The following is a 13,774-nucleotide window of genomic DNA, read 5'->3' on the forward strand; positions in this document are numbered from 1 at the left end:
GTCTCATTCACACTTACCCGTTTAAAAACCCGTTTAAGCAGTGTAAAGATGGGGGGGGGGGAGAATTTAAAAAAAAAAACGGCGTGGGGTCCCCCCCACTGCCGTAACCAGCACCAGGCTGAAAGAGCCGGGGCTGGTAATAAAAAATCAGGAAACCCGACAAATAGGGGTTCCCTGATTTTTTACAACCAGGCTCCAGGTCCGGGGCTGGTTCCCAAAATACTGGGGACAAAATGACTAGGGGTCCCCCGTATTTTAAGAACCAGCCCCAGGCACAACCAGCCAGCAGGGTAATGCCACAGCCGGGGGACACTTATGATATAAGTTCCCGCGGCCAAAGCATTAACCCTACCGACCAGTCAGCCTGGCCAGGGGCCCTGGGGGAGTGGGGACCCCCCCAATAAAGGGGTCCCCCCCCAATAAAGGGGTCCCCCCCCCTCCAGGACTTACCTGACCAGGCTGAAGCCTGGTGCTGTCCTCGATGCCCCTGGGCGGTGGGCATCGAGCAGATGGTATGGTGTAAAAAATAGAATAAAAACCATTGTCTTTTACTGGTGAACTATGAGTCCCAGCAAGCCTCCCCCGCAAGCTGGGACTTGGAGAACCACAAGTCCCAGCCTGCGGGGCATTAAAGGGCCCGCTGGGTCTTGTAGTTCCACAGTAAAAGAAAGAGTTAAATAAACACACTGACACACGTGAAAAATAAAAGTTTAATACATACATAACACATACATACTGATACTTACCTATCTTGAGCCCGTAGGTAGCCCTGGTCCTGATGTCCTGGTCCGTGTCGGCGTCTGTATCCATGTCGGCATCCCTGTCGGCGGTCCGGAGTCCGAAGAAATCCATTTGGGAAGCTGTGGAAGGAAACCATACTCACCTGTCCCAGCGCGACGTAGTCCAGGTAAGGTCTTTGCAAAAAAAAAAAACCGAACACCCGAACCAAGCGAACAGGCAGAGAGCCGCACGGTGTGTTTACATCGTGCGGCTCCGCCCCTGAATGCCGCTATTGGCCGCCTAGCGGCCAATAGCGGCATTCGGGGGCGGAGCCGCACGATGTAAACAAACACCGTGCGGCTCTCTGCCTGTTCGCTTGGTTCGGGTGTTCGGTTTGTTTTTTTTGCAAAGACCTTACCTGGACTACGTCGCGCTGGGACAGGTGAGTATGGTTTCCTTCCACAGCTTCCCAAATGGATTTCTTCGGACTCCGGACCGCCGACACGGACCAGGACATCAGGACCAGGGCTACCTACGGGCTCAAGATAGGTAAGTATCAGTATGTATGTGTTATGTATGTATTAAACTTTTATTTTTCACGTGTGTCAGTGTGTTTATTTAACTCTTTCTTTTACTGTGGAACTACAAGACCCAGCGGGCCCTTTAATGCCCCGCAGGCTGGGACTTGTGGTTCTCCAAGTCCCAGCTTGCGGGGGAGGCTTGCTGGGACTCATAGTTCACCAGTAAAAGACAATGGTTTTTATTCTATTTTTTACACCATACCATCAGCTCGATGCCCACCGCCCAGGGGCATCGAGGACAGCACCAGGCTTCAGCCTGGTCAGGTAAGTCCTGGAGGGGGGGGACCCCTTTATTGGGGGGGTCCCCACTCCCCCAGGGCCCCTGGCCAGGCTGACTGGTCGGTAGGGTTAATGCTTTGGCCACGGGAACTTATATCATAAGTGTCCCCCGGCTGTGGCATTACCCTGCTGGCTGGTTGTGCCTGGGGCTGGTTCTTAAAATACGGGGGACCCCTAGTCATTTTGTCCCCCGTATTTTGGGAACCAGCCCCGGACCTGGAGCCTGGGGCTGGTTGTAAAAAATCAGGGAACCCCTATTTGTCGGGTTTCCTGATTTTTTTATTACCAGCCCCGGCTCTTTCAGCCTGGTGCTGGTTACGGCAGTGGCGGGGGGACCCCATGCCGTTTTTTTTTTAAACGTGTAAAGGGCTACCCCTTTCCCACTGCCGAAAAAACGGCTCTTACACGTTAAAAACACTGCTTTTTACACGGGTAACAAAAACCGGTATTTGTTACCCGTGTAAAGCAACCTGGAGCTTTCCCACTGCAGCTCTAGCCATTTAAAAAGGCTAAAAAAACGGCATTTTACCGTGTAAAGCCTGCAGTGGGAAAGGGGCATTAGTCTATCAATCTCCCTCATTTCACCTAGCCCACATTATACTGTAACATTTTGGGGGAAAAAAGGAATGAGAGACAGATACATTTACATTGAATCAGCACCATTTCCCAGCACTTTACTGAGTATAGTAGCTCTTTCTAACTGCTTTGGGGCACATCTACATTTGAATATGTCATTTTAAAAGATTACTCTCAGAGCAGTACGCACCCACGCGTCACAATTTCTCCATATATAGATCTAGAGATGCCCTTTGGGTGGAGCATGACATGCCCCTTCTATTACCAACTCTCCTTGAAACTAGTTTTCAATAGTAGGCAAGTATAATGTATGTATGTATTTATTTTCCAGCATAATCTGCTACACATATTACTTACAATCTTTCGGCCACTACATAAATAGGGTCAGGAAAGCAACATATGGGAAAGTTGCATAACATAGAGAGGGGAGGACAATGATGGGGTCTAGATTAAGTTCACAGCAACTAAAACCCGCAATCCTGACACAACCGGGGGCCCAAAAAGTGGTCTGGCCACTTCAAAGTGGGATATAAGATATTGCAGAGTTGGATAACATAAAGGGGGTAGAGGACATGGGGGTTTAAGGAAAAAAACTGTGCTCAGATCCAGGAGCCCACCACAGACAGGTGTATGCCGGTTACACCGTGGGCCCACCACAGACAGGTGTATGCCGGTTACACCGTGGGCCCACCACAGACAGGTGTATGCCGGTTACACTGTGGGCCCACCACAGACAGGTGTATGTAGTGTTCTTCCGAGAAAAAAATTTCCAGCCAGGTGGCATCAAGAAGTAGCTGGGTGGTGGTCTTCACCGTAAAAAAAAAAAAAAGTGGTGCACTACTCTGTCTGAGGGGCATGTTTAACACACCTATTGGCATTCATTGCAGTTAAAAAAAGCGGTACTTGTGAGTTATCCGGGCTCCCGATTTCTAAATCGGGTCGGATCGGGCACATCGCATCGCATCGCATGCGACCATCGGATGCGATGGCCCGATTTTTCCATAGGAATCAATGTTAAAATGGACTGAGTCCATTTTAACATGGAATTCAATGGGAAAAAGGGGTCATTTTCATACCCCTACTATCCAAGTGGGCATGGAGTTGGATATAAACCTGTGGCGAGCGTAGCGAGCCACCGAGCCCGAAGCGTAGCGAGCCCCGCGAGGGGACACAGAATACCGTCCCCTCGCGGGGCTCGCTTCGCTCGCCACGCTTCGGGCTCGGTGGCTCGCTACGCTCGCCACAGGTTTATATCCAACTCCATGCCCACTTGGATAGTAGGGGCATGAAAAGGACCCCTTTTTCCCATTGAATTCTATGTTAAAATGGACTCAGTCCATTTTAACATTGATTCCTATGGAAAAATCGGGTCATCGCATCCGATGGTCGCATGCGATGCGATATCGCATCGCATCGCATCTGATTGTATGCCTTAACTTAAGGCATACAATCAAAAAATCGGGAGCCCGGATAACTCACAAGTACCAAAAAAGCCTCTCAGCCCACACCACCAAACACATACAGTGCGCGTTGAAAATTTATACTGTAATGGCTACTACACGTCACACACCCATTACATGCCGTAATGCCCATTACAAGTTATGCCACACACTGTAATTCACAATATATATTAAGCCAAAGCCGTAATACCTATTTCATATTATACCATATGCCGTAATGCCAGTTACAGTACATATACCACACGCCGTAATGCCCATTACACGTTGTGCCACATAAGTGCAGGGATTGCAGGCTCTTTGACAGGGAGAATTACCTCTCCCCCCTCCTCACCGCACCAAAGAGAGAGAGAGAGAGAGAGAGAGAGCCACATCCAGGTGGGATGGGAGAGACTGGGCTGAAGAGAAGGAAGCCCCGGTGCGGTGAGAGGGAGCCAGGCAGTGCGGTGGACAACCGCCTGGCAGGTCAGCGACTATTTCAGAACTTGTGTAGGCTTGCGAGCCAATCAGCAGCCACCACTGCCACTCCTGATTTACTGCAGGACCGCAAGCTCCATTTGGCTCATGGTTGAGCCAGCACACATTTTGAAATAGCTGCGGACCTGCTGGGTTTGTTGGCAGAGTTAGACAACACTGTTTTTGGTGCTTAATCAGGAATGTAGGTTTATTGTAATAAGCACAGAGTTAACAGGTAGTCAAGGGTTAACTGCAGGTATATAAATAAGGGGAAAGGGGTTGGGGATATAGTTCTGCACAAGATAAATGGAAAAAGATGTATCGATGTATGTTAACTGCAGGTATGCAATATTAGATCTAACAGGCAGGTGTACATAGGCCCTTATTCTGGTTCACTCGCAAAGGCATATTCCTTCTCAAATGGAAAAACCCATGTGCACTGCAGGGGGGGCAGATGTAATGTGTGCAGAGAGAATTAGATTTGGGTGGGGTTTTACTTCAAAGTGAGATCTTTATTGCAGTGTAAAAATAAAGCAGTCAGTATTTTCCCTGCACAGAAACAAAATAACTCACCAAAATCTAATTCTCTCTGCACATGTTACATCTGCCCCCTCCAGTGCATGTGGTTTTTCCATTTGAGAAAGAATTTCCTTTGCGAGTGAACCAGAATAAGTGCCATAGTGTATGGTGCAGGTACTTATCGTTCCAGATGATGGCAGTCTATGTGCAGGGAAGAATAAATCTTCAAAGCCTTGCAGACTTTGGCCTTTATTCAGATCTGATCGCAGTACAAATGTGTTCTCAAAATAGGCAAAACCATGTGCACTGCAGGTGGGGCAGATGTAACATGTGTAAAGAGAGTTAGATTTGTGTGAGTTTTTTTGTTTCTGTGCATGGTAAATACTGGCTGCATTATTTTTAAACTGCAATTTAGTCTTCAGTTTCAACACACCCCACCCAAATCGAACTCTCTCTGCACATGTTACATCTGCCCCACCTGCAGTGCACATAGTTTTGCCCATTTTGAGAACAAATTTGTACTGCGATCAGATCTGAATAAGGGTCCTTGTGTGCTTGTATGCCACACAGCGCGGGATCACCTCAGAGAAGGGAGCGCTAACTAAAAGGCTCACACTGCACTGTCACTCAGTATTGCAGTGCGCGGGAAGACGTTGGAGAAAGCCTACAAGCAGGGATGGGGAGCGCAGAGGGACATACAGCCTGCTGGATGATGCTGCTGCACATAAAAGAAGACAGGTGCAGAGTGTACCTTACTGACAGGATTGTCCACCGCTCTGCATATCCAAGCACACCACTCTGACCAGCCCGGGGAATGCTGGTCGGCAGGGTGCACCTTGCCGGGTAGAGCGCCCGACAAAACAGCATATAGAGATGTAGGAGACGGCACTCCAAAGATTTGAGTAATAGGTGTATAAATAGCAATAATAAATGACAAAACACAAGACTTGTGCCAACGTTTCGGGTGCAATGCCCTTTATCAAGACATAAAATAAAAGTGTGCAGTACTTACATATATACAGTGTGAAGAACACCTCGTGCGACCAGCACCTGACCAGCTCCCGGCGAGTGGCTGATGACGTCATCGGCACAATGAGCACCAGCATTCATCAGAGAGGCAGGGGGGCGTGGACCACCGTGTCAAGCACAACCTGAAGATGCGTGTATGGAAGGGACGGAGAGGGAGTCTGCTGGGGTGCGGGTGGTGTAGCCGGCAGATGCTGGATGCACACTTGGTTGCCCTGTACAAAAGACATGTAACAGATATATGCATCAAAATGATAAATCAACTAAACATGTATGAAAGATACATAATGAGCAGTCCAAACTTGGGCTGTGATGCGCACAGCATACACATGAGGCAATTGTAATAAATTAAATGGCAACCAATGTTGTGCACAGAGTATTCAAGGAGACAGGATATAAAGTACCAGGCAAAAGGTGATGTTCATAATACTAGAATCATGGACATGAAATAAATGTGTATATATAGAATGTAAAACCAACATAATGCAATCCTGCAATCACAATCTGAAAAAGAAGAAAATCTACAAGAAGCAAGAGAATGGTTGTGTTTCATTCAGTCCATTGGGTTGAAGTGTACCTAAACGGTAAATCCACCTGGCTTCCAATTTTAACGATGCCCGGCCACGATCTCCTCCATGAATGCCTGGTGGGATGCAGTCTATGATTTTATAGCGTAAATTGGGAAGGGTATGATTATATGATTTCCAATGTCTTGCAACGGGTTGGTCAGATCCTTTGTTGCAGAGTGCTGCTCGAATACTTGATTTGTGCATCGCAATCCGTTCTTTAAATTGCCTTATAGTCTTGCCTATGTATAACAGACCACAAGGGCATTTGATGTAATACACGACATGGTTGCTGCTGCAGGTAAGTGGATGGTGGATGAGGATCTTTTTTTCTTGGGATGGAAGAAGTGATCGACAACTTCAAGGCTTTTGCAGGTTACACATCTGAGGCAGCGGTAGTTTCCTGCATTGAAGGAAAGTAGAGGGACGTGTCGGTTTTAGCTTCGTGACATCATTATGCACTACAAAGTCTTTGCTATTTTTGCTGCACCTAAAAGAAGGCCTAAATCTACAGTTTTGTAGACTTGGCAGATCTGTGTCTGAGGTGATAAGCGGCCAGATTTTCTTGGCTGTAGTATTGATGTCACCGCTGGCAGTTGAATACCGTTGTGTCCAAACTACCGTATTTCTATCAGACTTGACTTTAGCTGAGGTTAGCAACTTCATCCTGTCCATGGCAAGGACATTGGTTTTGGTATTCTGGAGAAGTTTCATGGGGTATCCTCTGTTCAGGTATTTCAATGTCATTTGATCTAGTTTGGCTTCTGCATCCGATTGGTAGGTACAAATGCGCAGTGTCCTAAAAAATTGGGAGTAAGTTAATGACCATTTGGACGTGGCGGGATGGAAGCTGTTGCTAAGTAAAATAATGTTTCTGTCGGTGGTTTATGAAAGACTTTGGTATTTAGATGGAAATCTTCAGTTTGTGAGATCAAGACATCCAAGAAATTGACACTATCGTAGCTGAAAGAAACAGTGAATTTGACATCTTTATCAGATTGATTTATAGAGTCCATCATGGAGATGAATGTTTCTTGGCTGTCAGACCAGATCAGCAGGATGTCATCGATATATCGAAAGTATGCCAGTATTTTTGATGAGTGACAAGTGTTGGAAAAGAAAAGATCTCGTTCAACCTCCTGCATGAAGATGTTAGCTACGCTGGGTGCTACGCAAGACCCCATCGCTACACCAGCTGTCTGTAGGTAAAATTTCCCATCGAACAGGAAATAATTGTTGGAGAGGGCCAGATCCAATAAGCTCCTAAAGAAATACACATCTGGTCCAGCGTATAGACCACAGCTCTGGACTGCCCTTCTTACTGATTCCACACCTCTGTCATGGGGAATACAAGTATAAAGAGACACCATGTCGATTGTGCATAACAAACATCTGCTGGGTAGTGGTGATAGATCAAGTAGACGCAAAAGGAGACTGGTGGTATCTTTCAAGTGGGTATGATGCTTTTGCACAATCGGCTGTAGGAACATATCCAAAAACTGTGCGGCGGTATAAAAGAGAGAGTCTCTGGCTGCAATGATTGGTCTCCCCGGGCGATTTAAGGGATCCTTGTGAATCTTGAGGAGAGTGTATAGCAGCGGTACCTTGGGGTGATCAATAGACAGAACAGTTCTGATGTCCTCAGGAATAATGTTATTACGAACGGCTTCTTCTAGCAGGTTGTCAAGTGAACGTTTAAACACAATTGTGGGATCATTGGGTAATAAGCGGTAGGTGGAGGTGTCGGCTAATTGCCTGTAGATTTCTTCCTTGTATGCAGAGAGATTCTGCACTACAATAGCTCCCCCTTTGTCCGCCGATCGAATAATGATGTCATTGTAGTCACTTAAGTCTTTAAGAGCTTTCCACTCAGCTTGTGGAAGATTGTTGCGAGTTTGTTCATTTGCAGAATAAGTTGAAGACCTAGTTCTGTCCATGTAGGCGAGAAAGCTTTTGATGGAGATGTTATTGGAAACAGGATCAAAACTGCTCTTCTTGTGCAATTTGGGAATTTCTGAGTGAGAGGGAATATTTGCATATATCTGTTACATGTCTTTTGTACAAGGCAACCAAGTGTGCATCCAGCATCTGCCGGCTACACCACCCCCACCCCAGCAGACTCCCTCTCTCGCGCTCTCTATCTATCTATCCAGAGATACTAGGCGCAATGTCCTCTGATTTGCATGAGATATAACACAGCGATGAGTGCAGCTTTTTTCTCCAGAGACCCTCACCATGGGTTGGTGTGTGTATTTGCAAAAGAAGAAAGGAGAAAAGCGTACTTGTGAGTATTTAAAAGTAACAACTTTACTGGGAAATAAAAGCTCACATACATCAAAGAAAGGGATAATCAGCTTGCCAGCAACACATTGTAACAGCACATCAGTGTGGAGGAACGGTGGATACTGCGAGGAGGACACCTTTGGATACGGCGGCCAACACCGAGTAGATCACAACTTCACACCGTCACACTCAGGATACGCTGGAAAGCCACAGGACGGACAGCCGAATACGTCAGGACTCTGGCACGCCTAACTAGTTTAGTCACCGGATGGACTTCATCAGGGGGTGTGTCTCTAACATTACCAAGGTGGTTTTTATACACCTTAACAAGCCCCTCACAGGTGCAGGCAATTTTCATAAGAAATAAACGGAGATACAAGCACAAATACAATCATATATGTACAAAATCATAAGGAAAAAAATCATCCGAAAAAAGATAAAGGCTTCACAGCTCTAAAAACATCTGCATATCATAATAAATATTATCAGTAATAAAATATCCATATAGATGTAATATAACCACATGTCCAACCATGTGGATATCTAGCAAAAAAATCATATAATGTGATAACATCACAATATGCCAACATATATATGTTTGGGATCAACAAAGATAAAGACATAATTAGCAGCAATACATACACACAAAAAAAAAAAATACAAAAACATAATGCATAATCTATATATAATACAAATACATTAAATAGCCTCATACAGATACTATAAAATAGTACAAAATAATAATAATATGGAGATAAACGGGATGCTCAATCACTACTGCACCTTATAACGCGCAGGGCTTAGCACTATAGGGCTCACAGACTGAGCACAGGTCAACAGCATCTGATAACCCAGTACATAGCCCGCAGCCGAAACGATATTAGTGCAGAAAGGGAGTGATATCGTATCCCTCATTTAATCCATCGGGAGATAACATACCCAATGTGTAAATCCAATAGGTCTCCCTCATACTTAATTTTTTCATTAACTCCCCACCTCAATTATCAAGAGCCACTTGCTCAATACCTTTTTAAAAGTAAAATTGGTTAAATCCGAGTTACAACATTGCATGAAATGTTGTGCGATACTATGCAGGGAAACCTTATTTTTAATATTGCTAGTATGTTCCAAGATACAGATTTTTATTTGTCTTTTAGTTTTGCCCACGTATAGTTTTCCTAAGCATCTGTATATCCATTTGGATTCTAATTGTAAAATATATATATATATATATATATATATATATATATATATATATATATATATATATATATATATATATATATATATATATATAACAAGAAAGTGCAGCACTCCACGGCAGTAAAGCAGTAAAAAAGCTTTAATTTCCAAACAACGTTTCAATATCAATTCGATATTATCATCAGGTACCACTGACACATCAACTGAATCAACCAAAACATAAAGGTAAAGTGTTTTTCGTTTTCTGCACTTTACCTTTATGTTTTGGTTGATTCAGTTGATGTGTCAGTGGTCTTGAGGAAGGGGCGTCAGCTCCGAAACTGTCGACCATGTATGCTGACCATTTTTTGCACATGTATGCTTTAATATAAGTTGATCACTTTTTTTTTGAGTGCCGCCTCCTGTTTTCATTTTTTTTGAAAATAGCTTATATATATATATATATATATATATAATATATTTTGCACTCCATATACATTGCTTTCTGTAATCTTAGTGTTAAACATTTTGTTGTCTTATTTCATCAGAGTACGCTGCACCCATGAGGATGTTCGAAAGTGTAGATTCTGGAACCACAGCATCCGGTCAGGATATGTGGGATGAGATTTGTCCTTGTGCGCCAGACATCCAAGAAATTAACCTGACTGAAACCTTTTCAGACTCATTTCTTTGCCCTTCTTCTAATGGAACCAATCAGGACCTTCGTGTATGTGATACTGACCATGACACCCTTTGTTCCTCCCAAAAACCTTGGGCTCCTTTGCAAGATTCTGAAGTGTATTTAGCATCTTTAGGTAAATAAATATTCAATTTCTTCATCTACTGATATAGCTAGCTCTTCATAGGCTTTAAATGGGACCTAGGTTGGAGGACCCAGGTCACAAATTTACACTGAGTTTTCCTGGGTCTGAAAAACTTTGTACAATACAATAGTAATTGCTAGCAATAAGATGACTTAAAGTGAATTGGATTCTCTTAAACAGGCATGGGCAATCTGTGGCTGCTCTTTCGTGTAGCTGGCAGATTTGAGTATGTCAAAACTTATGGGGGGTAATTCAATTACTTTTTCACCTGATTTTTTTAAAATCATTTAATACATTGAGCTAACAACTGCAAGTAACTTGGCACACATAATTTTTTGCTCTGGTTGCGCCCAAATAAACCTGTCTAAGCTATAGGGTATGTCGGGAAGGGCGAGCAGAGGAAAATGGACATCCGCATTGATCGTGACCAAACTGAGCAAAAGTTGAATTCACCTAAAAAACCGAAGGGTGTAAGAATATATTTGAATAAATTGCTCGTGTGTAAGAGGAAGTTTTAGGGGATATTACATTTTGGCTCTTTTTTTTTTTTTTTTTTTTATATTTTATAATATAATTTTAAACAAGGATTCCAGCTGGTTTATAACCTTCTAATTTAACGTAATTTGAACAGTTAACAAAAGTATATATAGTTACTAATATTGAAACTGGTACTTGTGTATTATAGCGGCGCCCCCGATGTTGGTGGTACGATGTTTTTATCGCATCGCATGCTATACACCCGATGGCATGCGATGCGACGCAATTTTTGCCCCCTATACGATGAAAAATTGTATAAGCACCCTAAAGGGTGCTTACAATGTTAAATGCACCCCCACGCCACCCCCCCCCCCCCCCCACTACAAACGTGAACCCGAAGCGTGGCGAGCGCAGCGAGCCGGCGAGGGGCGGCGGTACGCGTCCTACGACCTTTTCATACCCCCACTATCCACGTCGGCGTGGAGTTGAGAATATAAAGTGTGGCGAGCCACTGAGCCCGAAGCGTGGCGAGCGGACGCGGATACCTTCATAGGTATCCGCGTCCCCTCGCCGGGCTCGCCACGCTTCGGGCTCGGCGGCTCGTTGCGCTCGCCACACTTTCTATTCTCAACTCCACGCCGACGTGGATAGTGGGGGTATGAAAAGGTCGTAGGGCGCGTACCGCCGCCCCTCGCGGGCTCGCTGCGCTCGCCACACTTCGGGTTCACGTTTATAGTGGGGGTGCATTTAACATTGTAAGCACCCATTAGGGTGCTTATACAATTTTTTATTGCATCGCATTGTATGGCATATACAATGTCATTCAATTTTTAAATTGAATGACATTGTACAACATCGCGCGATATCGCATCGCATACCATCGCATGCCCTTTGGTATGCGATGCGATGGGCGCCGCTATAATACACAAGTACCAAAATATTTTCTGTATAGTTATACCCAATCACCTGCTACTGTATCTGCTAAGTGTGTATTTACTAAACTGTGTTTTTTTTAGAAGTGGGTTACTACACACCAAATCAACAACATTTTCAATGAATGATCTATTTAATGTTTTGGTTTTTTTTTTTTATGCATTTTCAGCTCACCTAATTGAACTAGAGAGTTGGATAAACCTTGTTATTATATGTAACACGACAGTATGTTTATAAATATGACAATCTCTATTTACACAAAAAGCCATTTTTTTGTATATTTTTGAAACAAGATTTTCTGTTGTCTATAAATCCCCACTGGAGAGCAGTAGTGGGTGCTCCAGTTGCTTAGTTACATCGTTGCACTGTCAGGGCTAAACCATAAGTTGTTTTTAGGCATCAATGGCAGAGCTGTCAATGTTATCCCTAAGCATAACTGCCTGTTAGTCTTTCATTTAGGTTTCACAAGAATGTCACAGCTCAAAGAGGGTGGTGGGTGTTACAAGGACAGTTTTTAAGTATTTGTTATTAAAAAAAAATCCATGTATTGCAGAAAAATGGCATCTTTGTTATTCCCACCATATAAAGCCAGCTCTGACACTGAGAAGCCTTCTTTGACATCATCCAAAGAATAAAAGAGGAAGACCAGTACTTATCTGTATATTTATTACATGTAGTATGGCTAATGTCAGATCCATAGCAAAAAGTATATATCAATATTTTTTTTGTAATTATGGTGAAAACTAAGAAATTAAAAAGCTAAGTACCAGAAAAGTGTAAAGATAGAAGAGATGTCATGAATTGGAATTATAAATCTCTGATGAATCCAGTTGTGGTGCATTTCTCTAGTTGATATATACAACAAAACAAAAACTCAATTTACATGGTAGCCAAGCCAGCAGTATTAATGTTATATAATAAGTCACAAACTTACACTAATATTACAGTTTTGAAGGCAGAAACCCACTAGGGTGTCATTGTCAGGGTGGTTTCAATTTGTATTTAGCGCAGGATTCTGTAATTAGGACACCCACAGGACATTTACCTCACACCATTCTATTTTCTAAACTATTTTATTGTTTTCACTTCAGAACGCAGATTGCAGAAAATTCAAGGTCGTTCTTGTGAAGTGACCTCCAAGGATATGTTACTTTCCTTAGGCCAAGCGAAGAAGGAATGCTGGGACCGATTTTTACAGGAGACCTTTGAGACTGAGGCTTACGTTGGGACAAGTGAAATTGATTCCAGGTACCGAGGAAAAAAAAGCAGTACAGTATTTATTAAAATACCCAAGTTACAGATAAATTCCAAAATAAAAGAAACCTTAACAACTTTATTTGAACTGGTCTATTCAACTCTAGAATAGATGACTTTGGCCCTTATTCAGATCTGATCGCAGTACAAATTTGTTCTCAAAATCGGCAAAACCATGTGCACTGCAGGTGGGGCAGATGTAACTTGTGCAGAGAGAGTTAGATTTGTGTGAGTTATTTTTGTTTCTGTGCAGGGAAAACACTGGCTGCATTATTTTTACACTGCAATTTAGATTTCAGTTTCGACACACCCCACCCAAATTTAACTCTCTCTGCACAGGTTACATCTGCCCCACCTGCAGTGCACATGGTTTTGCCCATTTTGAGAACAAATTTGTAATGCGATCAGATCTGAATAAGGGCCATTATCTTATACTAACTGCTTGAGCAAAAGTAGGCATCATTATCTATCTCTCTGAAGATGTGCATCCACCATTTATATGTCAACTGAGAGTGTACACTGATGGCACAGGATTTTCATATTTCCTGTACAGTCACTTTGATTCATACCTGGGAGTAAATTTACTAAAGTTTCTAAAAATGAAAAGAGGTGATGTTGCCCAATAGCAACCAATTAGATTC

The 13,774-nt window shown here is 43.5% G+C and overlaps 1 protein-coding gene across 2 annotated transcripts in view; it reads left to right on the forward strand.

Annotated features, from left to right (window-relative positions):
• The window catches only part of CCDC32 (coiled-coil domain containing 32), a 56,222-nt gene that overhangs the window by 794 nt on the left and 41,654 nt on the right, over window positions 1–13,774 (forward strand). For both annotated transcript variants that reach the window (XM_083173289.1, XM_083173288.1), the window contains exons 2-3: window positions 10,194–10,460; window positions 12,971–13,127. In XM_083173289.1, coding sequence (XP_083029415.1) covers window positions 10,208–10,460; window positions 12,971–13,127 — 410 coding nt within the window. In that variant the 5' untranslated portion in view covers window positions 10,194–10,207. The remainder of the gene's footprint in view (window positions 1–10,193; window positions 10,461–12,970; window positions 13,128–13,774) is intronic.

The sequence above is a fragment of the Crinia signifera genome, chromosome 2 (genome assembly GCF_055691185.1).
Source record: "Crinia signifera chromosome 2, ASM5569118v1, whole genome shotgun sequence".
NCBI lineage: Eukaryota > Metazoa > Chordata > Amphibia > Anura > Myobatrachidae > Crinia > Crinia signifera.